Raw genomic sequence first — 26,238 nt, forward strand, 5'->3', positions numbered from 1 at the left:
GATTTAGTATAAGAAGAGCTGTGGCAAGGCTGGGCAAGGAAAAAAGTCCTTGGCAGTGTTTCTTGCTTATCAGGTGCAAGATGCAAGCTGTGCATTTCTAACAATACTCCATTTCTAACAGAGTCATGCACCTTTGTTAGCAGGATCTACTTTGCATCTGGGTAACGTCGGGCCACAAATCACTTCCATGGGTAGGGAGTCTGAGACTTGCATTTTCCCACTCTGGTACAACTTTCTGAATGCATGAGGGACAATCACTTGTGACACTAATGCCATTTGGAAGCTACCAACATGAGCATGATCTGGTCTCACCTCACTTTGGTAGTCTGTGTGAAATAAAATAGGTGGGAAGGCACACAAGATGCAATCCCCTACAGCAAACAAGCATCTAGCAGTAATCTTGGGTTTGTCCCGCTATGGAGTGGAAGTACAGATACTAGCATTGCTCTTGGTAAGTAACTGTCCCTGGAACCCACCCCCCCTTTTGGAATTTCATCAGAGATTGCTTGTAGCTGGTGACTGGCTGCCTGCCAACCAGGAAGTCTACCAAGTCATTGCTGCTTCCTGGGAAGAGCAGGGATATGGGAATTATAGCAATTTCATAATATGGGTGCTTCACTGGTGGGGTAGGGGAAAAAGCAAGACTCCTTTATGAAGTGTCCAACTGTTAATCACAGGTGCTTCCAGGAGGCCCGAAGGATTGGGCTGTAAGCAAACAACCACAAGTCAGGTCTGCGTGAAACAAAGACAAACTTTGCCATCCTGAATCTGAGGCAGCATGTACATTTGTTCAGTGTCATTGCCTTTAGGCTAGGATAGAGGCCGTGCTGGTCCATCAGTATCAGGGCAGAATGATATCTTCACCCAGAAAACAGGACTCCTTAAGAGAGGAAGGTAAGTGGGAATACTTCCTGGGGCAGGCAGTGAAGACAAATTAGAGAGTCCTGTGGCTTTGCTGAGGGGATTTAAGTTACTGATGTGTTGAGGAGTTCGTGACCCCTTGCGAAGCTGTTCCCAAAGATACAGAGTCGCTGTCAGTCTCAAAATTTATTCAGCAAGCTGGGCACCCTGAGCAAGCTCAGAGGCCCCAAATAAAATTGTTAGAGGCAATTTATAGTTTACAGACAAGATGTGCACACAGGTGGGAATTTTCCACTATGAAAGAAAACAATATTGGGTCAGTGTGAGAAAACTCTTGATTGTTTCAAAACTGGTTTTTGGCCGCATGCTAACTAAAAGTGTGGGAGGGGGCTGCATTCTTGATTGTTTCAGACTTCAAGGCGACTAGGCCTGTGTCTTATCAGCCTGTCCTTGAAGCACTGAATCTGCTTTATAGTTAACTTCTACACTATTATTTATGGTCTTAGTAAATTTCTACAGATGCAAAAAGTAAGACTCCATGGAAAGTGTCTACACACACATTAATGCACTTTACTTAATGCACATTAAATCTTGTACCTCCATTGAGGTACTAAGAAAATGTGTATTAGCCTGCCTTAATGCACCTTAACTGAAAAGCAGTTAACTAAACAGCATGGATTTTTAGTGATGCTTTAATGGACATTAAAATAGGCTAATGCACATTAAAGTGTACATGTAGATGTGTCCCTTGAGATGAATGGATACATACAACTGGGCTTCAACTTGGGACCGCAGGGAAGGCTGGTGCTAATCAAGCAGTTCTTAAGTGTACCCAGATGACAAAAACATATCAGCAGGCCTTGACCTTACCCCATCTATATTGCAGACTATTCTTTAAAGGCTTTTTTTATGTTGGACACGATACTATAAAAGGTACTAAGGCTTCCTAAACCACCTTCTTGTCACAGAGGGTTTAAATGACCTATTTGTAAGGAATGCTTCTAGTCTTGGTGCATAAGCTAAGCTATGCCTAGTGCAACTACTACTTGGCAGCTGAAATAAACATTGTTTGTACCAGGATCTTTGCCTCAGTTGGTGCTGGGGATCCTGAAACTAGCAGAACTTTCAGGTTTTTCCCTTTGCCTAAATAAGAAAAACACAGTTTCACAGTTAATAGGGTCGGAAGGGACCTGAGCAGATCATCAAGTCCAACCCCCCGCCACAGGCCGGAAAGAGTACTGGGGTCAAACAACCCCAGCAAGGTAACTGTCAAGCCTTGAATTGACCCCCAGGGTAGGAGCCAGCACCACTTCGCTTGGAAGTTGGTTCCAGATCCTAGCTGCCCTGACCATGAAGTAGCACCTCCTGATGTCTAATCTGAATCTACCCTCTGCCAGCTTGTGACCATTATTTCTTGCAACTCCTGGTAGTGCTCGGGGGAACAGGGACTCCCCCAGTGCCTGCTGATCCCCCCTGACTAGTTTGTAACAGGCCACTAGATCCCCCCTCAGCCTTCTCTTGTGGAGGCTGAACAGGTTCAGGTCCCGTAGCCTCTCCTCATAGGGCCTTCCCTGCTGCCCCCTGGTCATGCGAGTGGCCCTCCTCTGGACCCCTCTCCATGTTGTCCACATCCCTCCTGAAGTGCAGCGCCCAGAACTGGACGCAGTACTCCAGCTGTGGCCTGACCAGTACCGCATAGAGGAGGAGGATCACCTCCTTGGGATGCATCTGTGGATGCATGACAAGTTGCTGTTGGCCTTCCTGACTGCATCCCCACACTGCCAACTCATGTTCGTCTTGGCATCAGTGATGACTCCAAGATCCTTTTCTGCCTCTGCACTGCCGAGAAGGGAGTTCCCCAGCCTGTAGGTGTGGTGCTGGTTCTTCCTCCCCTTGTGCATCACCTTGCACTTGTCAGTGTTGAATCCCATCCTATTCTTGCCCTCCCACCCTTGTAACCTGTCTAGGTCCAATTGTAGCCTATTCCTTCCTTCTAACGTGCCCACATCCCCCCACATCTTAGTATCATCAGCAGATTTGAACAGGGTGCTTTTTACCCCTTTGTCCAAGTCACTGATGAAGATGTTGAACAGTGTGGGCCCAAGGACCAAGCCCTGGGGGACCCCACTGCCCACATCCCTCCAGATTGAAAATGACTCGTCCACCACCACTCTCTGGATGCAACCCTTCAGCTACTTAGCGACCCATTTGACTGTGTAGGTGTTGACACCACAGTCCCCCAGTTTTTTAATGAGCGTGGGGTGAGAGACAGTGTCGAAGGCCTGCCTAACTAGAACTGGGTGAGAGTCCTGGCCTTCACAGCAGCCCAAAGCACATAGAGACCTGATGTTGTGTTGATGAAAAAGAGCTACTCATCAGATTTCCTGTAAGGAGAAATGGAGAGTGTGTATACTCCCAGTGCCCAGATTCAGTGCAGCCGCCACTACCAAGCCTTTTTGACAACTGGCTGCAGTTAATTCTCCTTTTAGCAGTCCAGTGGCCAGCAGTAGTACTACATCAGCTGTCAGGCAGTCAACATTATATAATCACAACAACAAAATGACTTAAGGCATAATGCAAAAACCCAGTCCAGCATGAGACTTCAACAACCTTAAAACTTCTACTGGACAACTTGGCATTTTCAGTGGTCTCTGGTAGTCATCAGGCACTATGGAGAATCCCCACCATCTTATTCCATGAAGATATGGCAATACTGAGAGCCACAGTCTCCTTCCAGAAGTGACTACAGTTTTACATAAGCTAGTTCTGCACATCCTTCCCAAAGCAGTATTCCACAAAAGGGAAGAAACTGTACTCTGCAACATTACAGAACCAACGCCAACTGGCCTAGCCCTTGCAGCAGGTAGACATGGCTACAGCTAGGTGCAGGGCATTTCACAACTGGCAAGAGACTTCACCTGCCTGCCACTAGCTAGTATGTCAGGCGACCAGAGAACAAACATACTTTGCCTACTTTCCATATGTGCCACTCAGAACTCAGCCAGGCACCTATGCAAAGCAATGGGTTTAGCTACTTTACCAACTACCAGATTTGCAAGAAAAGGAATTCAGCCTGTATTTGACTGATGCACCTTTGCCTGCCATCCTGAGAATTCATCTTGGCAGTCAATTACACTAAGACCACAAATAAGAGTGTCTGGTGCTCAGTTGCCCATACAGATTCTATAGCCTATCCCCACTTCAGTTCTTAGCCACTCCAAACCTTTCATTACAGGGGAACGGAGGGGAGATCCACTGTTTTTAGTGTATAGTCCTGGTCTGCTATTCAAAAGATTAGATTTCCATGTACCCTTTATGGGGATATGGTTTTAGTCACTGATAGAAATAATCATGACCTTAGGCTCACACAGGCTAGCACTTTCTGCCCTTGAGCAGTCTCAAACCCAGCACAGTAATGGCTGCAAACAAAATCTCTAAATGACCTAAAGTTTACAGCTGCCTCCTTGCTAAAATAACATCCTGAAGTCATGCAATACCTCTGTAGGTAGCAGGATAGGAGATCAGATGAATGAGACAGGGCCAAATCATCTCCCCAAGCCTTTCACAGCCGTGTTAATTCTTCCTGGATACCATTAAAATATTACATTCTTCCCCCTTGTTTTAAACTCTTCATGCTTTATTCTTTGCTCAGCTTGAGCAAGGGGCCACACTCCTGCTGTCCCAGCCTGTTTTACACACCCCTGCTTCAGCAGGTCAGCCATATCTACGATCCTTTCTCACACCAGCAACTACTCACCTTGGGAAAGTAGTATATTTAGCACTGCAATGTGACATTTAAAAGATGAAAACCAGGAACGTGGACTACAGCAGAACTTGCCAGGTGCCCTTGCAAGTTCAAGGACATGGAACTTTGTACTGATTCATAATTAAAGTCATCAACCAATAGTATGTGACTCTTCACTTAACCCAGTTAAAAAAAAACAACACAAATCACAGCCACTTCATGAAGTTAACCTCAGACACAAAAAAGTCAGCAGCCCTTACTTTATTAGCAATTCAATAGCAACACTTTGCAGTCGACTCTTCACTAAGGTCCACTTGTCCTTGCTATGCTACACGCAGCTGGAGAACACAAACCACAGGACACTTTCGTAGCCTGCTGCTAATGGGTAGTACATCAAATGTCCTCTGTACATTGCCTGCAGCAGCTGACAGCACAGTCAAGAGACCTTTATTCTGGAGCATTTCCTCCTCAGAGCTCTGTTTTAAAAAATCTGTACAGAGAATGGACAGCACACAGTAGATGGTCCCAATGCCGCAGCATGCAGAAGGCCCCCTCACTGCTCAGACATGTGGACTGGAAACAATCCATGCCGGTGGCTGCAAGAAGCCCAGGCCAACAGCATAAGCTTTTGCTTCTCAGACTTGCAAAGTTCAGTCAGTGGGAACAGAGTCCAGCTCATCCAGGAAGCGCTGACACTTCCCCATCAGCACCCTGATGGCTTCACTCACCAGCACGTCTGGAGGCAGGATACCAGTTGATTCCACAGAAACTGGAGAGACACACAAGGATCAGAACAGGGACTAGGAAGCAGCCTACATGCACCACCACCAGTTTAATCCTTCATGGCCAACACATCAGATGATGCAAAGTTAGTCAGCAAAAGCGGCACAATATGCAGATCTATCATCACTCCAAAGCCCCCAGAAACCCAGCACATTCATAAGATGGGAAACTCCCTTCTTAAGAGCACATAGGCAGAAAGGGATCTTGGAGTCATTACTGACTCCAAGATGAACATGGGCCTACAATACGAGGTCACGGTTGGCAGGGCTAACTGGACCTTGTTGTGCATCTACAGGTGCATCTCTAGCAGGACCAAGGAGGTGATCCTCCCCCTCTATGCAACACTGGTCAGGCCACAGCTGGAGTACTGCATCCAGTTCTCTGCGCCCCACTTCAGGAGGGATGTGGATAACATTGAGAGGGTCCAGAGGAGGGCCACCTGAATGATCCGGGGACTACAGGGCAGCCCCTACAATGAGACTGCAGGACCTGAACCTGTTCGGCCTTCACAAGAGAAGGCTGAGGGGGGACCTGGTGACCAGATGGGCCTCACTAGGGGGGACCAGAAGGGTTTGGGAGAGACCGTGTTTCCCCTAACACCCCTTGGCATAACAAAGAGTAACAGCCACAAGTTGTTGGAAAGGAGGTTTAGATTAGACATCCGTAAGAACTAGTTCACAGTTAGGGCGGTGAGGATCTGGAACCAACTTCCAAGGGAAGTGGTGCTGGCTCCTACCCTGGGGGTCTTTAAGAGAAGGCTTGATGCCAACCTAGCTGGAATCATTTGAGCCCAGTTTTTTTTTCTCCTGCCCTGGCAGTGGGTCGGACTTGAAGATCTATAAGGTCCCTTCCGACCCTACTTCTATGATTCTATGATACCCATAAGGACACCTACTTACTGGAATATGAACGTACCAGAGTTAATCTGGAGGAAAACTCTGGAGGAAAAGGAACAAGAAGGATTAGAACATGCTGGCAAATCTCTGCAGACTCTAAGCAGGATAAGAAACGATGCATGCAGCAGGAAAGGGGTGTACTCTGTGGTTAGGGCCGAGGTTACTTACAGATATAGTGATTCCGCACTCGTGCCAGACGCACCATATTTTTCAGCTCCTCATGACGGAAGATCTCCCGGCTAAACGTGTCCAGCCGAGCATTGGCTACCCTCGCCACCTTCTTCCCTGCAAGTGGAGAAGACGTAAAATAGGAACCTGCAGCAGGTAGGGACAAGCATTCATGCTTCATGCTACCAGACCTGCACGCTGCATTCAAAACAGGCAGTTCTCTGCACCTAGCTATGACACTGGAGACCTATACCAAGAACTACTTCATTTCTAATACAAGGTTCAGCACAGGATAAGTTTCAACCCCCACCCCCAACTATTCCCCAGGCAGGGCCAGCTCAAAAAGGCTCAGCTTGTCCAATATTATACCTGGAGCCAGCCAGCAACTCAAACACTGGGAGCGAGTGGCTGACAACCTGGAATTACAACAAGAGAGGGTTTCTGGACCCTGGAGCAGCAGGTAACAGTGTTGAGGACAGTCACAGAGCTGAGTGAAGAAGTACTTCCTGCCTTATCAAAAGTGTTAAGGATTAAGAGAAAAGGAGGTACCAAACCAGTCACTGGGTGCATCTATATGACAGCCATTCATGGGTTAACCCCAGGCCCAGGACAGAATGGAATTGCCTAAGACAGGCTGGAGGGACATCAGAGGAGAGAATCCATCTGTACAATGCTTGCCTCTAGTCTGCACTCAGTCTCCCCTTAACCAGTGCTACGGTCCTGGGGTGGGGATAGAAAGTACCTTTGATGTCCTGGATTTCAATGACTCCAGGGGAGAAGCACTTTTTCAGCTTCTCAGCTGCCTCCCCCTCAATGGGCTGCACCAAAGTGATGTCAGGCAGCAGCCGGTAACTAGCAGTGGCCACTGGAGAAAACTTAGCATGATCTTTACCTGGAAAATAAGGAAAGAAGTCATCATGAGCCCCAGCCAAACCTTATGCAATGGTGCAGCCAGAGGAGCAGAGGCACTGTACCCCACTCAAAGGCCACAGCCCCTGCTTTACTAGTCAGGAGACAAGAGCCTGAATGAGTTGCTGGGTGTCATGAAGCTCCTCTCAATACTGCCTTGAGCTTCTACAAGAATCAGGAGAAACCACTTCCATCAGAATACCTGGTAACACCCCTTGGCACAATGAAACCCTAATGGGGGGTCCTCATGTCATTCAGAACTTCAGGCACTCACCAAGCCACCCTAGAGGAATGTCTGGGTTCCTTTTCCTCCTTTCCCCACACACCCTGCATCAGGGGTACTCGCATTCATCTCACTGCCCCAGCTCATAACCCCAACTCACCAATGCCCTTGACACAGTGCATGAGCACATCGATTTCTTGGCCAGGCCGTAACTGGGCGATAAGGATGTCATCGTGAACAGGTCGAAAACATGCATCTGGGAAGAGGTCTGCCTGATTGCCTAGAGGTACCCACGTCATGTGTCTGCTGTACACTGTGGAGAAGAGAGGTCCAACAACATCTAACCAAGTTGCCTCAGCACCCATGGAGAGAAGCCAATACTCAGGCAAAGGGCTGCTGGCCCAACAGCATCAGGTCTTGCCAAAAAGAAAGTTTCACAGAACTACAGGATTGGCTCTCTTCACTCAAGGACAGGAAAAACAATTCAGGTTACATGGGGCTTACAGCAGGGTCCCCAACAGCTTGGAGGTTTACCTTTGTGATTAATATAGAGCTCATTGGGGTCAGAGGACTCCTTGGCTGCCCGGGGATTTCGGCTGCACTTGATTTTCAACTGGAATTGGAGGGTATCAATTTCTGTGCCTTCCTCATCCCCTGGGAAGAGGAAAAAAGAGCGAGTCCCAAGCTAGGCCACCTCCTCCACCCCTTCCTGAACCTCAATCCACACAGCAATCTGTTACCCCTTCTGAAGAGCCCCCCAATGCATCCTTTTGTCCTGGTGCTGGCTCTCACCTTGGCTTCTGTACTCAAAAAGGCGAGGGTCAGCCTGGATAGGGATAAGGCCTAAGCGATGGGCCAGGATCTCATCCTGCACAATGGATGTGTTGTTATACACAAAGACCTTCTCCACAGCCATTGTCGGTACCTTAAGGAGTAGAGAGACAGCAAGTCAGTCCTGGCAGGCAGCATGCCTGCAGTGCACCCCCACCCAATATCAAGCCAGACCATTTCTGCTTCACACAGACCCTTTTTGGGATCTAATTAATTCTTCCTGGTGACAGCCCCTTCCCACAAGTGATCCAGATCAGTGGTTCTCAACCCTTTTAGACTCAAGCTCCCTTGAAAGACACCAGCTCCGAGTTATCATTCATTTCTTGAGTGCAAAAAAAAAAAAAAACTAAAGTAACAATTCTGTTGCAAAGAATTCAGACAGACTACAGCAGGTCACAATGGTTTTGACACCAAGGGTTCCCGTTTGTAATTACTGGTTTTACTTTACACATTGCATGCAGGTGTTCCCACATCTAGAAGGATTTGACAGTGCTTTGGTTGAAACTTGGTGAGCTAAACTAGGTTCCTCCATTTCCTTTCTCCTCTGTTTTTACTCTTCTTTTCTTGCTCTCTCTATATTTCCTAATTTTCTTGCAGACCAGACTCTGCAGTCTCTTCATAACTGACTAATACCACTAGTTTCACTGTTACCCTTGACCAGGCATGGAGATCTGTGCAAAACTCTTCTGAGGAAGCAGCTCCAGTGCTGTCATTACTGGTATATGCTGGTTAATTAATCAGTTTCAATTTGTAACACTAGGCCTGTCTTAGACCACCCTCTCTGGCTGTCTGGAGAGGAAACAATCGGGTTGCTTATTTCTTCTCCAGAATATACGCGTTGCATCCTCCAGCAGAAACATAAGCTCAGCAGCAAACGAGTCGACTCATGGCCCTCTGACCTCCCTCTGCCCCCAGCAACTTTGGCACTTCTGCCTTTTCCATCTCTCTCTAATCAGTCGCCTCCTTTTCCCAAAGTATGACCTTATTTCTCCAACCTGCCAAATCCCACACCTGCTCCAGCAGCTAGGACAAAACTTGATGAAAGGCAAAGGAAACCGTGACCAAGCCTGCAGCTTCCAGCCTGCACCAGCCCTGCTCTGCATCAGCTCCCTACGGCAGCAAGAGACACCCCAGGGGGGAAAACAGACAACAACTGAGTATCCAAGTCATCAGGAAGTTGGACTGGAAGGGACCTCCAGAGGTCACATCTAGTCCAGCCCCTGCCTAAGGCAGGATCGTTTTTGTCCAACCATCTCATAAGAACCACAACTGCTACACGTGACTGACCGCAACCCTGACACAGCATAGACGCAACACCCCAACCTGCTACAGGCCAAGCCAGGGACCCACGAGAGCCACCGTCCTGCTTCTTCAAAATATCGAGCAGTCCTGGGCAGAGGCCTGCACCCATGTTACAGAGCAAGGCAAATCCCCCCACAGCCCAAACCAATCTCACCACACAGCAAAATCCCTCCTGACCCCAAACCTGGTGCTTGGTCTGACCCTGAGTGGAGCCCAGCACAAGCCCTACCTCGGCCAGCAGGATGCGGCGGAAGGCATTGGCAATGGCGGCATCGATGCCCACCAGATCGAACTCCAGCAGCCCCTCGTCCATGTGGGTCACGTCCACGTGGAAACCCTGCAGCCCGCCAGGGCGGAGGGAACGGGACATCGCGGGGTCAATGGGGTGCCCCACTGTCACCCGCAGGAGCTCGGAGGGGCCAGGGATAGGACACCCGCTCCGCTCCGGCCCTGCTGCCCCCCACCCGCCTGCTCACCTGGCGGAAGGTGACCGGGTCCCAAGCGTCGGTGTAGCCCGGATAGCTGCCGGGGAAGTCCGTGGTATGCACCTGCGAGACGGGCAGAAGACACGCGTGGGTCACGGGGGGACACGCGTGGACCCGAGCCCCCTCCGGCCGTAGCCCCCGCACCTCTCCCCCCTCACGTGGCGGACGCCGAACTCGCCAAGCACCACACGGCTCCGCATCTCCTCCAAGCTGCCGCGCTCCGCCATCTTGCCCACGTGACGCAAGCACGCAACTCCTGCCCGTCACGTGATGCTGAGTAGGCGTGTTATGTACAAGACCTCCCGTTCTTTGTGCCCTCCCTGCGCAGGCGCACTAAGAGTTCGATGCGTTGTTCCGCCATGCTGAGCGTGGCAGCTCCTAGGAGAGGACGCTTTTAGCTACTATTTCTATGGCATGTTTCTTGCCTTGCTTCCAGAGCTGTTATGACTCACGGAGGACGTCTCCTTTGGCTGCCCGGTCTCAATTGGTGTTTCTTCTTTATTTGCCTGAGATGTTTTGTTTTGTTTTACACTTCCGCCATCACCACGATGGCACCCAAGGCGAACTCTCGCGAGAGGGAAGCCCAGCCTCCACGTCCCAGGCAGGGCGTGCGTCACATCCGCTGTCCGAGCTGTCTGGCCGCAGCTGTCCGGAGCCCCCAGTAGCGCGGCGCGGCCGGGTGGCAGGATGTCGGGAGCCGGCGCTCCCCCAGCGGGGGCCGGCAGGGGCGGGGCGGCCGCGGACTGGGGCGGCTTCGAGGACACCATGCAGGTACCACATGCAGGGGGGGCGTATCCCAGGATATAGGAGGAGGAGAGGGACGGTACTTCGGCGTATGGGGGGGAAGGGTGTATCTAGGGGGGGAAGGGGTTATCCTGTATTGTCATGAGCCGGGGGAATGTGCTAGGGTATGGGGGAGGTCGTGCTAGGGGCTGGGGGTATCCTGGGCACAGGCTCGCCTGCAGCAGTGCTGATAGGCTGGCGGGGTGTGTGCAGGCTGGCGGCAGCGGTGGGGCAGCGGTGATTGACATGGAGAACATGGATGATACGTCTGGGTCAAGCTTCGAGGACATGGGCGAGATGCACCAGCGGATGAAGGAAGAAGAGGAGGAGGAAGCCGAGACAACAGTGGGAGATGAGGAGGATGGCGAGTTCCTGGGTATGAAGGGCTTCCGCGGGCAGCTGGGCCGGCAGGTGGCCGATCAGGTGAGGCAGGGCTGGGTGCCATCCCACCCTACACATGCACATGCTGTCCCTTGCCTTCCCGAAGGGTGCCGGCATTGCTGGCCTCATAGCACGTAGAGGGTGGGTGGCTGGAAGGCATATGCCCACAGGTACACACGTGTACACAGGCATGCTCATACGTGCATGCGCATGAAGCTGCACACGCATACGGATGTGTGTACACGTAGAGCATTCATGAACACACCTATGAACGTGTGTGTACACACACCTATGGTCTCTGCCCAGCTTGCAGCCCTCCGGTTGACCCTGAGACACTCTAATGCCTCTTGCAGTTGCAGGAGATGACCAGGCAATAGTTGCACTAGGCTGGTGGTGGGAGCAAGACATGGGATAGCCCCCCTGGAAGTCATTTCAGGGCATTTCCTGGGACCGTGGACCGTGACTCCTGTCTTGTTCTCGCGCAGCTGCTCTGTATCCTGGTTGCTTCCAGTCACCTAGTGCTCCAGCCCTGGGGTAGTCCCCTGGGAGGTGGGAGGGTGGCAGCAGTGGTCAGTTGGTCTACTGCAGGTTTCCACCTTTTCCCCCCACAGATGTGGCAGGCGGGTAAGAGACAGGCCTCCAAGGCCTTCAGTCTCTATGCCAACATTGACATCCTGCGCCCCTACTTTGACGTGGAGCCCATCCAAGTTCGGAACAGGTGAGCAGGGGTGGAGAGGATGGGGGCTGTGAATGGGCCTGTGCAGGCACTTCACCTTCCTACCCCATCCCACTTATTGCCATGTCCAGTGTGAGGGATGTTTTGGAAAGGCTTCCCCAGGAGAGCAGAACAGGGGCACAGGGGCTGTCTTGTTAGAGCTGCAGTGGTGTTGGCAGAGCCACCCTCCTTATAGTGGGAGGTTGCTCATTTTGTTTGTAAGTCCTTGGTGCTGTTTCCAGACATGAACTATGCAGCACCTTCTAGTCTATGTAGTGCTTATTTCCCACCTCTTCTGATGTGCAGCGAGTGATTCCCCACCTCTCTCCGCCACAAAGTGGCTGGTTCAACGAGGCAAAAGTTTGTGGGGTCTTCTCTGATAACCTCCTCCTGATCCCCACATCCCTTGTGGTGGCAAGTCCTTCCTTAGTCCACTGGGCTGGCAGCCACCTTTCAGAAACTGGCATGTGCAGTTAATTAGGATTGCAGTACAGGCTTTTTCCCTCTGGAGGCAGTGTTGCCACCAGTGCCCCAGTTTTCCTGGGAACTGGCTGGCTTGGTTGTGATGGAGGATAGGATATGGAGTCATGCATCACTAAACCACAGGTTCCAATCTGACCCTGGGTTCAGGGCTTAGCTGGCTCAGGGATTGGGGGACAAGGGATTTTTCACATCTTGGATTTATTGTTAACCCCTTCTGTTACCTTCTTTGTTCTTGACATCTTTGTGTACCTCTGTGTGGTGCAGGTTGCTGGAGTCCATGATCCCTGTGAAGATGATTAATTTTCCACAGGTGAGTACTTTCCCAAGGAAGCTTTCCCCACAGCAAATTAGCCTCTGTATCCCAACTGAATGGGCCTTGGGTCCATGGAACACATAATTCATTCATATAAACAGGAGTGGAGATGGCAGCGTGACAAGTGCTATTATCAGTGTGCTGTGCACCTATACTTGCTGGGAGTTCAACACTTAACCAGAAGCAAAAAAAGCTATAAGAGAGACTTTATTAAACCTTTGCTTCATCTTCTATCTCTGCAGAGCTGGCACAGTTACTCAGCTCTAGCTCCCCTCTCCAGGGACTTTTCTGAATTGCCAGTTTGCTAAAAAAAGAGAAGCCAGTTAAATATATTGCTGCCAACAGAGCTATAAACAGCCTTTGTTTTCTCTTGTATGAGAGCTGGGAACTCCAGGTCTGACACAGACTCTTTCTGTGGCCCTATGTTTAGCCTCAATCTCCCCACAGTTAATGGAGAGCTAGTGCCATAAGGGCGGGAAGTTAGTTAAAGCATTGTGTCAGACACGTGCAACAGTCATTTCATGCGAGTTGCTTGGGCACAGATTCCTATAACGGTTCCTCAATCAAATCTTTGGGCAGTGGGACAGAACTGACTCAGGCTTCTGTTCTGGTGCCTCACTCAGTAGCTCTGTACTCTTTCCTCATAGACTCTTAATCAAATGGTGGGTTTAGTGTTGTCCTTGTCACCAGCCTTTGCAGAGTAACAGCTCAGGTCAACAAGTGGTCAGGTCACAAACTTTGTATGAGGCACCTGCTGTGTCCCTTGTTCAGTGTGATGCAGCATTTACAAGCCCTTCCCCTGTCTGTCTCCCCCTGTAGAAGATTGCAGGTGAGCTCTACGGGCCTCTCATGCTTGTCTTCACGCTGGTGGCCATCCTTCTGCATGGGATGAAGACCTCGGACACTATCATTGTAAGAGCAAGTTTTGGTTACAGGTCAGGTTTTGCACCCAGCTGTAAGACTACATGGAGGTGGGTGAGGGAGGCTTTGTTTTGGAAGGGACTTGACTGGGAAGGTGGTGGGAAGATCTTATTGCCTAAGGCTGGAAGATGCAGAGAGACTGATACCCTGCTGCCCCGAGAAGCTGGCTGGTGGCAGGTCAGTGTAGTAGACTGTATAGCCTCCTCAATGTTGCCATGTGCTGGAGCTCTTGTGCAAGGTGCTAGTTGGCAGCAGCAAGGGCTGGGTTCAAATTTCAGCATACCCAATACGTTTTTTACTGTGGCTTAAGTGCCCACCCAGAAATCTGGAATCGCTCATTTGGATGGGGGTGCCCCTCATAAACAATGCCCCCTCCTCGCAAGCAGTGTAAACACAAAAGGTTAGATATATTACAGTACACACAAAAAAAATATCAAACAGCAAGGTATAATCTATAGTTGCACCCCTTTGGAGAGACTCCACCCATGCCCAGGCAGCCTGGGACTTGGGGGCTCACCCAGAGCGTTAGTTCTGGAGGCCTGCACCTCTAGACCTGCCACTCAGCAACAGGCTGGACAGAAGGGACCCACACCAGAGAATCTTATGAGCTACTCTTTGGGGTTTGCTGCACCTCAGGGACCTATCATTGCTCCCTGGGAGGCTGTGTAGGGTGCTGATCTCCACTTCTACACGGTGGCTGTGAAGGGGTGACTGTTGGCCCAGTTAACATAGCGTACCCCCAAAATTCCTAGTTCTGATCACACAGCTCAGCTGGGGCAGAGAAAATCTGGAGAGAAGCCTTATGGGCTAAGCCTACCTGTGGCAATGCCTGGCTGAGTTTTCCCTTTCATGTTGGCTCCTCTGGCTGGGGCACTTCATTGGAGTCCTTTTTTTCCAGCTCCAGCCCCCTCTTATAGCCGGCTGCCTCTTCCTGTGTACCCGGCATGATATTACCAGTTTTGCCATGCTTCCATGCCTTTCTCTTAACCAGTTAATTTAAAAAAACACTGCTGACCCTGGCCAATGAGGCCAGGGCCTCAGGTTTCCCCTGATTTGTACTGAAGAAGAGAGACCAGGTTTTCTGGTCTCGGAACAAGCTGGGGTGGGGGGAGCCTGAAAGAAAAGGCTATAAAGCAGGGGTGGGGTTCTGCTTACTGTCCCTACAGCATGCATTTCACCAGATCAACGCTCACAGGAGGCCTGAGGGTAGAAGGAAAGCAAGATGCAGTATTACAGCAAAATAGACACTGGTGGCATCCATTATCATAGCCAAACTAAAGTGCACTTTGTAGTACAGAATTTATGTACAGCAGATACGTAACCAGCACATTTTGCAGTAGAAACAAGAAACTTAGCAACATGAAACCAGAACACATCTTGCAGTACAAAATAACTTGTACGGTTTGTGTGTTATGTTCTCCCTTCATTTTATGTGCGTTACATTCTAACCACAGCCCAGAATTTGACATCCCCACAACTCAACAACTCCTTGGTATGGGTTATTTCTAATGCCAGCATTGGAAAGTAACAGGTGTCTGTGATGCAGCTCTGCAGCTATTATAAGTTAGGTGCTGCACAGGCCTTCTAATTCTTACTGCCATGGACATGGTAGGTACAGGTGCAGAGTGGCTTTCTCCTGTAGGTGACAGGAAGGTTGGAGGTCCCTCTCCCTCTCTCAATTAAGGGGTGGTCTGTGCCAGGCTCTTGTCAGGTCCCCCTTCTGAGAATCTGTCCTTTCTGGGTGGTTCTCCTCCATGGGTAGTGGGAGACAAACTAACTCCTCGACTGCCAACTGTAGGTTTCGGTGTACAGTTTTCCCAGTCCTATCTCAAGTCTTGCCTTATAGACAGGTAGGTCTCCAAGTCATTTGACCACTAAGTAAGGTGTGGCCTTCCATCTGTCAGCTATCTTGTGTTTTTTCCACTATGCCAAAATTCTGCAGTAGCACCCTGTCTTCAGACTGGAGCCTTGTATCCACTCTCTAGCATCATACTGGTGCTTGTGTCTTATCAGTATTCCTGGAAGTGGTTGTCATGGTGAGGTGATACTCTTTCTTAAGTCTGTCCTGTAGTTTGGTGAGATACTGTTTACACACATCATAACCGTCACTGTCTTCAACTACCCTGAAATACAAGTCTATAGGAAGGCGAGGTTCCCACTCAAACATCAAAAAGTAGGGGCTGAGCCCAGTGTTATCACTCTGAGTGGCATTGTAAGCATGTGTCAAAAATGCAACATGCTGACTCCAGCTCACTTTCTCTTCTGCACACAGTGTTCCCAACATGTTTAGCAAAGTCCAGTTGAAATGCCTGGGTAGCAAGTCCCCTTGTGGGCAATATGGGATGGTTCTGGATTCTGAATTCCAGCTATCTTGAACGCCTTTCAGAAATCAGCTTTCAAAGTGTTTCCCCTTATCCAAGTGTATTCAACCTGGAAACCCATAAACAGAGAAGTATTTTTCCCACTGCACACATGTGACTGTAGTGACTCTGGTCCTGAGTGGGTTATATTTGGGCATACCAAGGGAAATGGTTTGTCACCGCTAAAATATCCCCAGTGCTCTTCCTATCTAGTTCCAGAGACTGGAAATCAATACATACCAGTTTGAGTGGCTTCATACTGGCAATGCTATGCAGATAGGCAGTCTTGGAGGGTAGGGTTTTGCTTTGCATGCACTGAGCACAAGACTCGCAATTCTGTCAGACATTGCCGGCCATCCGTGACCATTAGAATCTATCTCGAATAAGTTCCAGAGTCCTTTCAGACCACAAGTACCCGAAGTCATAGTGGAAAGCTGTCATGGCTACAGTTCTGTATCTGTTGGGCAGCACCAACTGCTTTTATTGCTTACCACATGGGTTGGTGGTTATTCCATGCAGCACTCCATCCACCAATTTTAAGTTAAACCCACTCCCTCAGGAATACTTTAGTACCTGCAGCTAACCTGATTAGAAGAGTACCCCACTCCTTTTACACCTTTTATAACATCGCATGTCTGGGCTTGTTCTTGCACTTCTTGCAGACCAGCAGCATTAAGCCTATGTAAAGGGGGTTGTTCCAGCACCACATAGTTAACAGATAGCTGGAGAATACTCTCCTGGGGAAGACCCAACATTCTAGCAGTGCGCTTTGATAGAGAACCTGGGGGCAGTGTTTCTTTACAGCTGTAGTTGCATATACCCCTAGTTACTTCCTCCTCGATTCCCACAACCTCCTCTGGGAGTTCCAATCAGATTATAATGTAGTCGTTATAGGGATGTGCCTCTTGGCTCAGACCACACAAACTTAGCCCATTAAGGGTTACAGCAGCAAGTGCCTCAGGTACTCATAGAATGACTGAAAAAATCCTGCCCCTTGGGCAGGGGGCTGGACCTGATGATCTTGCAGCCCTAATGTCTATGAAATCTGTGAAATGATAGTCATCTGAGACCAGCTGTCTAGCGTATTAGGACACACTTTCTCCTCAATCCTCACCTAGGACCTCTATTCGGGGTGCTACTAGGCCTGGAGGGAGCTATCCAGGCAAGCCTGGAGGGTGGGAGTCTTGGAGTTATAGAGATTTTGGCAGCTACCCCATCCTCATTTTCTGACTTTACCCAGCCAACTCTCAATTTCTGCAACACCAGGGTGGGGTTCTTGGCATTTCCACACCTGGTAGCTGAATGCCTGTGCTCCCCACACTTATGAAACAGGGGGTGCCTAGCTTACTTATGGGGTTCTGAGATGACAGACCCCTGGGGGGGGCCCAGTGGCCTCAAAAGACCTGTGGGGTTTAGGACCCACAAGATCCATCCTGCTTGGTAATGCAGCCACCTATCCCCCCAGGATTTCATCCTGTCAAGAGAGATCTTGAGTGTTCACTACCAAGGCTCTTGGGGTTGCGGGGTGGGGAGCAGCCCTGCCATGGGACTAGATAGACTCCTTCACTGTTTGCTGCTCCTCCTTCTCCCAGATCTTTTATCAGTTGACTGAGACCCAAGGGATTGACTATCTGATTAATGAGGTTGAGGCTCACTAGTATTCTTTTATTGTATACCACCCCATCAATATCTGGTTGAGTCTAACAAGGTTAACTCCTTTCTGAGTTAGACGTTCTTTAGCTATAGCCTTCTGCAGCATCTTCTCCAGCCTCAGCACATAGATGGAGACCTTTTTCCTTTTCTTTTGGTAGATGCTGCAAAATTTAAAATACAATTTGTCAGCCCTCTCTGTACCTCCGAATGCACCTAGTAAGTCCTTGTGGCACAGTTGAGCTGTGATGGTAGGATTGTCGTATTTTAAAGCACAAATCACTCCAAAGGCTGGCTCCCTGAGGCTCTCCATTAAGCAGCGCCATTTCTCTTCATCCAGCATTTGCCAGTGCTCTAAGCATGAGAATACCAGACCTCCAAAGCCTCCTCACCAGGCAAGGGGGGAGTGGCTTCCTATATGCAGCAGACTCTGGATGGGGCTGCACAGCCTCCCTTAAAGCCTGCCCTGGCACTGCTGCCTATGCACCAGGGAACCCCTCAGAGTTATCCATGTTCATAGACTAGAGGGGAAGGACTTGCTGCTTTTGCCTGCCTTCCTTCCCCCCGCTGACTCATGTGGACTCTTTGCATCTGTCAAGTACATCCTTAGTAGGGATAGATGGAGCCTGGATCCTGAAAGCAGTCAGGGTCCAAATCTCATTATCTACCTCTATTAGCACTGGGACTTCCAGAGGATCTACTGATACCGGTAGCTCACAAAGCACAGCCTGGCCTCCCTCCTCTGTCCTAACCTTCAGTCTGTGTACCCTGTACTTTTCTAAAATACGTAAAAGATTTTTGCAAGAGGCCCTGTACTGTTTCCCTGGTTAGCTCTCTCAATATGCCAGTATAACGAGTAAGGATTTCTCTGGCTGTACCTGCACTTCCTTTTACCAGGTGCCCAACACTGACAGCTCCACCTGATACTAACCCAGTCCAAGGTAATCCTTATTCACTACTATGTAACTGCTTGCAAGGGATAGTGAGTAACCCCCAAAATATCAGGGGACCCTTTGAATCTTGAGGTGCAGCAGGCAACCCAATTTCAGGGGGCAGTGGACACCCCAAAACTGGATGCAAAATCCATCCACAGATCTAAGAATGCACCTCCAATTTATTCAGGGTACAGTGGAAAATCGCTTTGGGTGTATCCAAAAATGATATCCCAGACAAGCACCTAAAATAACATTTCTGCCAGGCACTGGTCAGAAGCAACAAGGGCTGGGTTCAAATTTCGAGGTACACCAAAAGTTTTCACTGTGGCTTGAGCCCCCACCCAGAAATCTGGGGTCAGCAAATTGGATGGTGGTGCCTCATAAGCAACATCCTCTTCCCCCCTCCTTGCAAGCAGTGTACCAGAAAAGGTCAGATTTATTACAGTAGAGAAAGACAAAGAAAGTACCAAATGCAATTCAAAATACCATTAACTACAAGGCATAGTCTGTAGTTGCACTCCTTTGGGGAGACTTTGCCCATACCCAGGCAGTCTGAGACTTGGGGGCTCACCCAGAGGGTTAGTTCTGGAGCATATATCTGCCACTCGGCAACAGGCAGGACAGGAGGGGCCAAAGCACGCTTTGCACTACAAACAAGATACATGGAACAACATGAAACCAGAGCATGTGCTGCAGTACAAAATGGTGTGTATGTTTTGTGTGTTACAGTCTCCCTACATTTTGTGTGTGTTACATTGTTAACAGCTACCAGAAGCTAATGGATCTCTTCAAGGATGAGTGTTTGAAGAGTAGCTGGTAACTTTTCTGTACATGCATGATGTCTCCTCTCCCAACCTTCACCTTTTTGTTTTCTGTGTAGAGAGAAGGCACGCTGATGGGGACAGCCATTGGCACCTGCTTTGGTTACTGGCTGGGCGTCTCCTCCTTTATCTATTTCCTGGCATACCTGTGCAATGCCCAGATCACTATGGTGCAAATGTTGTCGTTGCTGGTACGTACAGAATGGGATTCCTGGGGTACATTATGATCTGCTTGGAGCTTCAGTAGATTAGGAAGTTTGGGCTCCCTTCTCAGGATTGAGAATGTGTTCCCTGCATCCTGGTAAAATGAGGATCCCTGTGTGAAGGTGAATAAGGTGCACCCCCCCACACACACACAAACACCCCTACATGCAGCTTGTTTTGGAGCAAGAAAGGAATTTCCTTTGAGTCCTAGGCAGCTCTTTCTGCCCATGAGAATCCTGAGATAAGGCATTGTGGGGGAGGTGGACAGTAATAAGATCTCTTTGTTACTTTTCCTGGGGCCTGGTTTTGAAAGTTGGGAGGTTTCAGTTTGCCCCTAAAGGTAGCTTTCCTTCATCCCCTTCAGACCCTGTCACTGTCCAAATTTCTATGGGTCCTCCAGTCCCATGTGCCTTAGGCAGGCTCCAACTTCCTGATGCAGAACAACATGCTTTGAGCACAGGTATCTGTGCTGTATGATGGCTGCACTTCTCTGGAGTTGTGCAGGCAGCTACAGTGAAGCTTTGGGCTTCTCTGACATGTGTCAGGAATATGTTGCTCTTGTTCCTGTCCATTTAACCCCCCTATACCTCCGTGCCCAGTTGTTCATTCTGACCTTGCACTTTCTCTTTCTGACAGGGCTACGGCCTTTTTGGACACTGTGTCACTCTCTTCATCACATATAACATCCACTTCCACTCCCTTTTCTATGTATTCTGGCTCGGGATTGGTGGCCTCTCCACGTTACGCATGGTAAGAGAGAGTCACCCTGGCTTGCAGCCAAAATACTTAATTTTGCAGGCAGGGGTGTTTGTCATTGCCCTGTCTAGATGCATTACCCCTCCTAGAGCAGTGACATTCACTACTGACTGGCTGAGGAACTGCATGAGAAGCTGGTTTTAATCCAAGAGCCACAGCAGTATATTCGTCCCCCTATGAATTGTGGCAAAGGCACTCCAGCTCAAAAGAAAAGGGAAAACATACAGTCCACGAGTTAATGTTTTCAGTGAAGAACTGCATTTGATATGTTATAGAGCCACTTGAGGCCTGGGAGCTAATTATTGATGATGGCATTATGATCTGCTCTCTGTTCATTGGAGTTGGCAGTGATTCTCATCAGACCCAGTTTGACTGTTGCAAAGCCCAGCCTGACACTACTGTCAGTGGTACTGTTAGGTGGGGTGGCTGTGAGGTGCCCAGACCTTGTCCACTTCCGTTAGCATGTCAGGAGGTTGCTGCTCCCCGGTGGGACTCTAACCCTTTCTCTGAGGGGCCCCAGAGGCCTGGTTGTTTGCAACACTTGATGCAGCAGGGATCCTGTTATCCTGCCTGAAGGTGGGGATGAGGGATTGGTAATGACTCTTTGTACGTATCCCTCTGAAAATTAACACAAAATGAACCAGGACATTAGGGCTTGAGAGCTTTTCAAGAATCTTCCAGAAGAAGATTCTTGAGAGCTTCCAGAATCTCCATTAGCTCTTGCAGCATGGCCCATCCTCGTACATGCTCGGGGTTCTAAAATTGGAGGCTGGGGCAGCAGGAATCTTCTCTAACATGTCTTGTACCTAGGTTGCTGTCTTGGTGTCACGCACAGTGGGACACACCCAACGGCTCATATTGTGTGGAACCCTGTCTGCCCTGCATATGCTCTTCCTCCTCTATCTGCACTTTGCTTATCACAAGGTGGTAGAAGGTAAGAGAAGAGGCAGAAAGGCAACACCCTCATGTACCTGAAGGACTACTCATTGTTCTCCCTAGCCATGGGCCAACTGTGGAATGGGCTGTGTTGGATCAGACCCTAAGTCTGTCTGTGTACATATGTTGTATTTGGCAGAGGCTGCTAGTGGCTGCTTTAGACAGTGGCGTAAAAGTCCAGCAGGAGGCAGAGCTGGGCTGACCTGCTGCCTACACTAGGTCTCCTTCTAGCATTTAATATCCCTAATTCAACAAGATTTATTTCCCTGCCAAGATGTATTGATGCACCTGTTATACCTCTGACCAGTCTTACTGTAGCTATGAACATCTAATCCTCTTCTTAATCTTGCTAAATACTCAGGAAGGGCAACTCTGTATGATAGGACAGTCCATAGCCTAATCATGTGTTTGCATGACCATGTTTTTTTCTTACAACCTTTAGCATTAGTTACCTTTTAATGTCATTGGCCATTCCCTTGCTACAGTAAAAAGGACAGAAGCCCCCAACATCTGTCCCCTCTAGCTGTCATTGTGTGCTTGTATGACCCCTCCTTATTTGTCTTGTAGCAAAGTGAACAATCCCAGTTTTTCCAGCCTCCCTTTTCATGTAGAAGTTTTTCTTAATCGTAGTCATCAGCTTGCACTAGAACCTCTCTAATTCCACAGTCCCCTCTCTGAGATGCTCCCAGGTCCCACTTGCAAATCTTCAGCAGACAGGTTATGGTAGCATTTCCTCTGTGGGATTCACCTCAGGGCGCCCAAGGAGAAGTCACTTGTATCGAGGGGAGGAACTGAGAGGGTAATAAGTAGGGACTGGGGCAGAGCACCTCAGTTGATGCCCACGTTCCCTGCCAAACCAGATCTTTATTGAAGAGATGTACAGATTCCACACTCCACCCGTCTCAGCTGCAGCTCCTAATGTAAACTGTGTTAAGAGCACCTGGGGATGGGAAGTAGGAGTGATCTGGGCTGAGGACAGCAAAGCAGCATTCACTAGTAGTGCCTGTGCTGAGGTCAGAGCCACATCTCTAAGGTGACAAGCTCTGTACTGCTCTGGGAGGTGCCCACAGCTTCCCTGCTCTAGTTCAGGGGTGGCATGCTCTGATCTGTGTACATGGTGCACGGTATGGAGGTGTTTCTGCTTTCTGTGAAGCTGAAGGCCGTTGTAACTCCTTGCTACCTGTCCCCACCAGCTACTCTTTGGTCTGAGTGGAGTAAAGACATTTGTTGTGTCTGGTTTAGCCCAGTAGTGACCTTTGCTTCTTTTCCCTTCCCCCACAGGTATCTTGGACACGTTGGAAGGACCCAATGTCCCCCCATTTCAGAGAGTTGCCAGAGACATTCCAGTTGTTTCCTCTGTGGTACTGAACACAACAGTCAAAGTCGTGGCCCTGACCTCATAGTCTCATGGACTTGTTGCCCTCATCTCTTCTGGGGCCAGCTAGGTCACAACCTCCTGCTGTTACTCGGAAAAAAGACAAAATGGCAGGCATAGGACTCGGTTTCTCTCCGCCCCGCTCCTTTGGGTTAAGGTTTCAGGGAGCTAAATGCAGGGCTTCTTGATTGACTCAAAGGAGGCAGGCTCCCTCAGCCTGGACCTGGGCTGCACCATGCACAGCTGTACTCTCAGCGTCATCCATGTAGCTGGGATTTTGTAAGTCATTTTCCCCCTCCCTTGCTGTCTTGCTTGCTCTTGTACACCCCAGGCTACATGTTCTGCTCCTCTCCTTTAGAGAGAAGAATTAAATTGCTGTTGGTGCTGAGTGATGTCTTACCTTGAAACTGCCTCGTACAATGGGAGAGCTCTGATAGGTCCCATAAAATCTGTTCTCTCTTCTCCTTGTGGGGCCAAAGTGGAGTTATTTGCTCCATTGTATTCTCCAGGCATTTGTCCCATCTACTTCTACAATATCTCAAATGAAGCAACTTCCCCTAAGGTGATTGTTTCACAGCCCAGGAAGCCAGAGGCAACTGCAGTTCAGCTGGAGCGCTGAGTAACTGAATTGCCTTCCCTGTATGCCTGCAGACAGCTCCTGCCAAGAGTTGCAGGCTGCTCCTTGCCCTTCTTTCCCTTTTGTTGCCATGCACCAAAACCAAACAGGTTTCCAGTCTGTCAATGCAACATATTCCCCCCAGGGGCTTTGTTCCTTTTCTCTCATCTCTATTTCCTTTACTCGGGCTCAGGGGAAGGACTAGTTGTGACTCCTCAAACTGAAAAGTTTTTGGTGAAGAGGCCTATTTACTTTGCTGCAAAGCACCCTGCCTGTCTCCTAGCTGGGGGCTTTTTTTTTCCTGTTTGGGGAAGCATTGTCCCAGCATGCATACTTTGCCCTGTGCTCTCCAGCTGCTTCAGGCTGAGGCGCAAGTATTCTGTTTTACAGAATCACAATCAGTGCAGAGGCAGATCTGCTGGCCTGCTCCACTTCATGTGCACTGATCTGGGGATGTATTAAGTGAACAGAAGCCACCCTAAGTCCTTCCCCCCCAGCTCTGGGCAAACCTTGCTGTAAGGGTAGGGAGAAAAAGCAGTCTGCACCTGCTGGGCCTAGCTGCTGTCTTGCCTTCTGGGGTCCATAGGTGCTTAACACAAGCAGAAGCAGCTTCCAAGCTGCTGCATCCTGTACTGGGCAGAATATTTAGTCTGGTTCTTCCTCCTCTCGTAGCCTCTCCTGGGGTACTTTGGGAGAGGAGCCAGCCTTGCAGTAGCCATCCCCTGAGGCTTCTCAGAGCTTATCTCCTTGGAGCTCCTACAGGGACACAGACACCATCCGAGCTGCATCTGCACACTCCTTTCCTACAACACAGTTGCAGCAAGGGTGGAGCAACAACTACTCAGAGCAGAGTTGGAGAAATGGTGGGAGGCAGGTGAGGAAGTGGAAAGATGACCTTGTAAACACCCTGGCGGGGGGGTGCTGTCCAAGCAGTTCAGTGTAAAAATCCCAGAGGATGTCTCTGAAAGCACTTTGAGTTTTTGAGTTCATAAAACCAGCTTAGCAGGTTTAGTCAAAGGTGGCCCACCCCAGGGAGAGAGCTGTGTGTCCATAGCTGCAATCCAGGCCTTATTTTGCCTAAATGAGCCATGTGGAAAGAAAAATGTTATCCAGAATGAGCCATGTGGGGACACTAAGGGGCTTACTGCAGGCCATAAACTGTGACAAAAGAGGGTGCTAAGGCCTCGCTTCTAATTCACACCTGCTCTCACAGAATGAGCTTCTGAATTGCTGGTTCTTCAAGCATGGAATAGAGGCAACAGAACTAACTTGGAGATGGGGAAAGACGTTTCTTCTCTAAGACATTGGGCTGATTGCAGGTTGAGCAGTGACCAAAAACTATTTTTGCTCTGACCTCAGCACAGCCACAAGTGTGCCGTGCCTCCAGCCTGCCGTCTGGCCACTGACCAGCAGGGCCTCACAGCAGTCCTTGCTGTGGGAGAAAGCAAGCTCACCCACATAGGGATGGGCCCTCCAGTCCTTCCAGCTCCAGTATCTCAGATCATGCTCCACAGACTCACTTGAAGCAGAGCAGATGTCAGAGACAGGGCAAGTCCAGCACCTCCCTTCATAGGCAGGGCAGGGTAGCACCCTGGAGACTGACATCTTAGAAGCTGATGAAATGGGCTGTTACATATGCCTTATGCCTTTTTTAAATGTGTCTCAGGCCAAATTGGCCATATCAGTCCTGAATTCTCTTAACTGAGCAGAGCTCAATCATTCAAGTCTGTGTGGTGCTACCACCAGCAAGTATCTTACCTCCTGGACTCTTCAACCTGGGGGTTCAGATACACCCCACCCCCCGCATCCATGGCAAGCATCCTGTATGCAAGCCTGGAGGCCTTGGAGTTCAGATGGCCCCTTGTCTTGTTTGCCCTTAGAGAAAAGGCTGAAGAAGCAAGCTAGACCAGTGTTTCCCAACCAGCGTGCCACTGCCCAAAATGCCGTCCAGCTGGCCACGCACCCCCCAACCTGCGTCTGGTGTGTTGCAGTGCTTTTTTATTTAGGTGAGTGTGATGTGAGGCGAGAAAGGTTGGGAAATGCTGAGCTAAAGAGAAAGCCCAAAAGCAGTCCCCCTTACCATAAATTATGTAGCAGAGATATTCCCATTGGGATGCTTAAGTAGATTCTTGCAGGGTCAGCCTGCCCGCAGTGCAGGGGACAAGCCATTACCCTCAACTACGCTAAGTCATTCAAGGCTGAAAAGAAGGGAATCTACCCTGCCAGGTAAGTAAAACTACCTGGGCTGAAACCATCATCCTTGTATCTCTCCTGCCTCTTCCAATCTCGTGTCTCAGGCCAAATCAGTAATGAATTCTCTTGACTGAGCAGAACTCAATCATTCAAGTCTGTGTGGTGCTACCACCAGCAAGTATCCCCCCTCACAGAAACTTCAGCCTGTGGCTTCAGATACTCCAGGGGTGGGCAAAATTTGGCCCAGGGGCCAGATGCAGCCTGCCAGGCCGTTCTGTCTGACCCGTGGGGCCCCTAAAAAATTTAGAAAATTAATGTTCATCTGCCCTGGGCTGCCTGTCATGCAGCCCTTGATGGCTTGCCAAAAATCAGTAAGCGGCCCTCTGCCCAAAATAATTTTCCACCCCTGAAATACTCCCAAATCCATGGCAGGCATTCTACGTGCAGGCCCCACATCTGGAGGCCTTGGAGTTCAGATACCCTCAAGTCTTGCTTTCTATTAGCCAACTGGCCAAAGGAGCATGTTAGAAGGAAATCCTCAATCTCCATAAAAATAAAACGTATAGCTGAGATCCTCCCATTGGGAGACTATA

At 49.5% G+C, this 26,238-nt stretch overlaps 2 protein-coding genes across 2 annotated transcripts; one reads left to right on the top strand and one right to left on the bottom strand.

The window, feature by feature from the left end:
- Positions 1 to 5,173: 5,173 nt before the first annotated feature.
- Positions 5,174 to 10,466, bottom strand: POLR1C (RNA polymerase I subunit C). Its single transcript, XM_019549683.1, has 9 exons — positions 10,362 to 10,466; positions 10,195 to 10,266; positions 9,948 to 10,055; positions 8,378 to 8,510; positions 8,120 to 8,239; positions 7,746 to 7,898; positions 7,196 to 7,345; positions 6,454 to 6,570; positions 5,174 to 5,375 (listed from the first exon to the last, which is right to left on the bottom strand). The coding sequence occupies exons 1-9, from the start codon at positions 10,428 to 10,430 to the stop codon at positions 5,257 to 5,259; spliced, it is 1,041 nt and encodes a 346-aa protein (XP_019405228.1). The 5' UTR covers positions 10,431 to 10,466; the 3' UTR covers positions 5,174 to 5,256.
- A 375-nt stretch (positions 10,467 to 10,841) lies between these two features.
- On the top strand, positions 10,842 to 23,225 carry YIPF3 (Yip1 domain family member 3). Its single transcript, XM_019549684.1, has 9 exons — positions 10,842 to 10,974; positions 11,200 to 11,409; positions 11,979 to 12,085; positions 12,830 to 12,875; positions 13,698 to 13,790; positions 19,625 to 19,756; positions 20,406 to 20,519; positions 21,336 to 21,459; positions 22,743 to 23,225. Exons 1-9 carry the CDS (start codon positions 10,891 to 10,893, stop codon positions 22,862 to 22,864), a joined length of 1,032 nt encoding a protein of 343 aa, XP_019405229.1. The 5' UTR covers positions 10,842 to 10,890; the 3' UTR covers positions 22,865 to 23,225.
- The last annotated feature ends 3,013 nt before the right edge of the window (positions 23,226 to 26,238 follow it).

This window comes from Crocodylus porosus, unplaced genomic scaffold (genome assembly GCF_001723895.1).
Source record: "Crocodylus porosus isolate Cpor-Errol unplaced genomic scaffold, CroPor_comp1, whole genome shotgun sequence".
Lineage (NCBI taxonomy): Eukaryota > Metazoa > Chordata > Crocodylia > Crocodylidae > Crocodylus > Crocodylus porosus.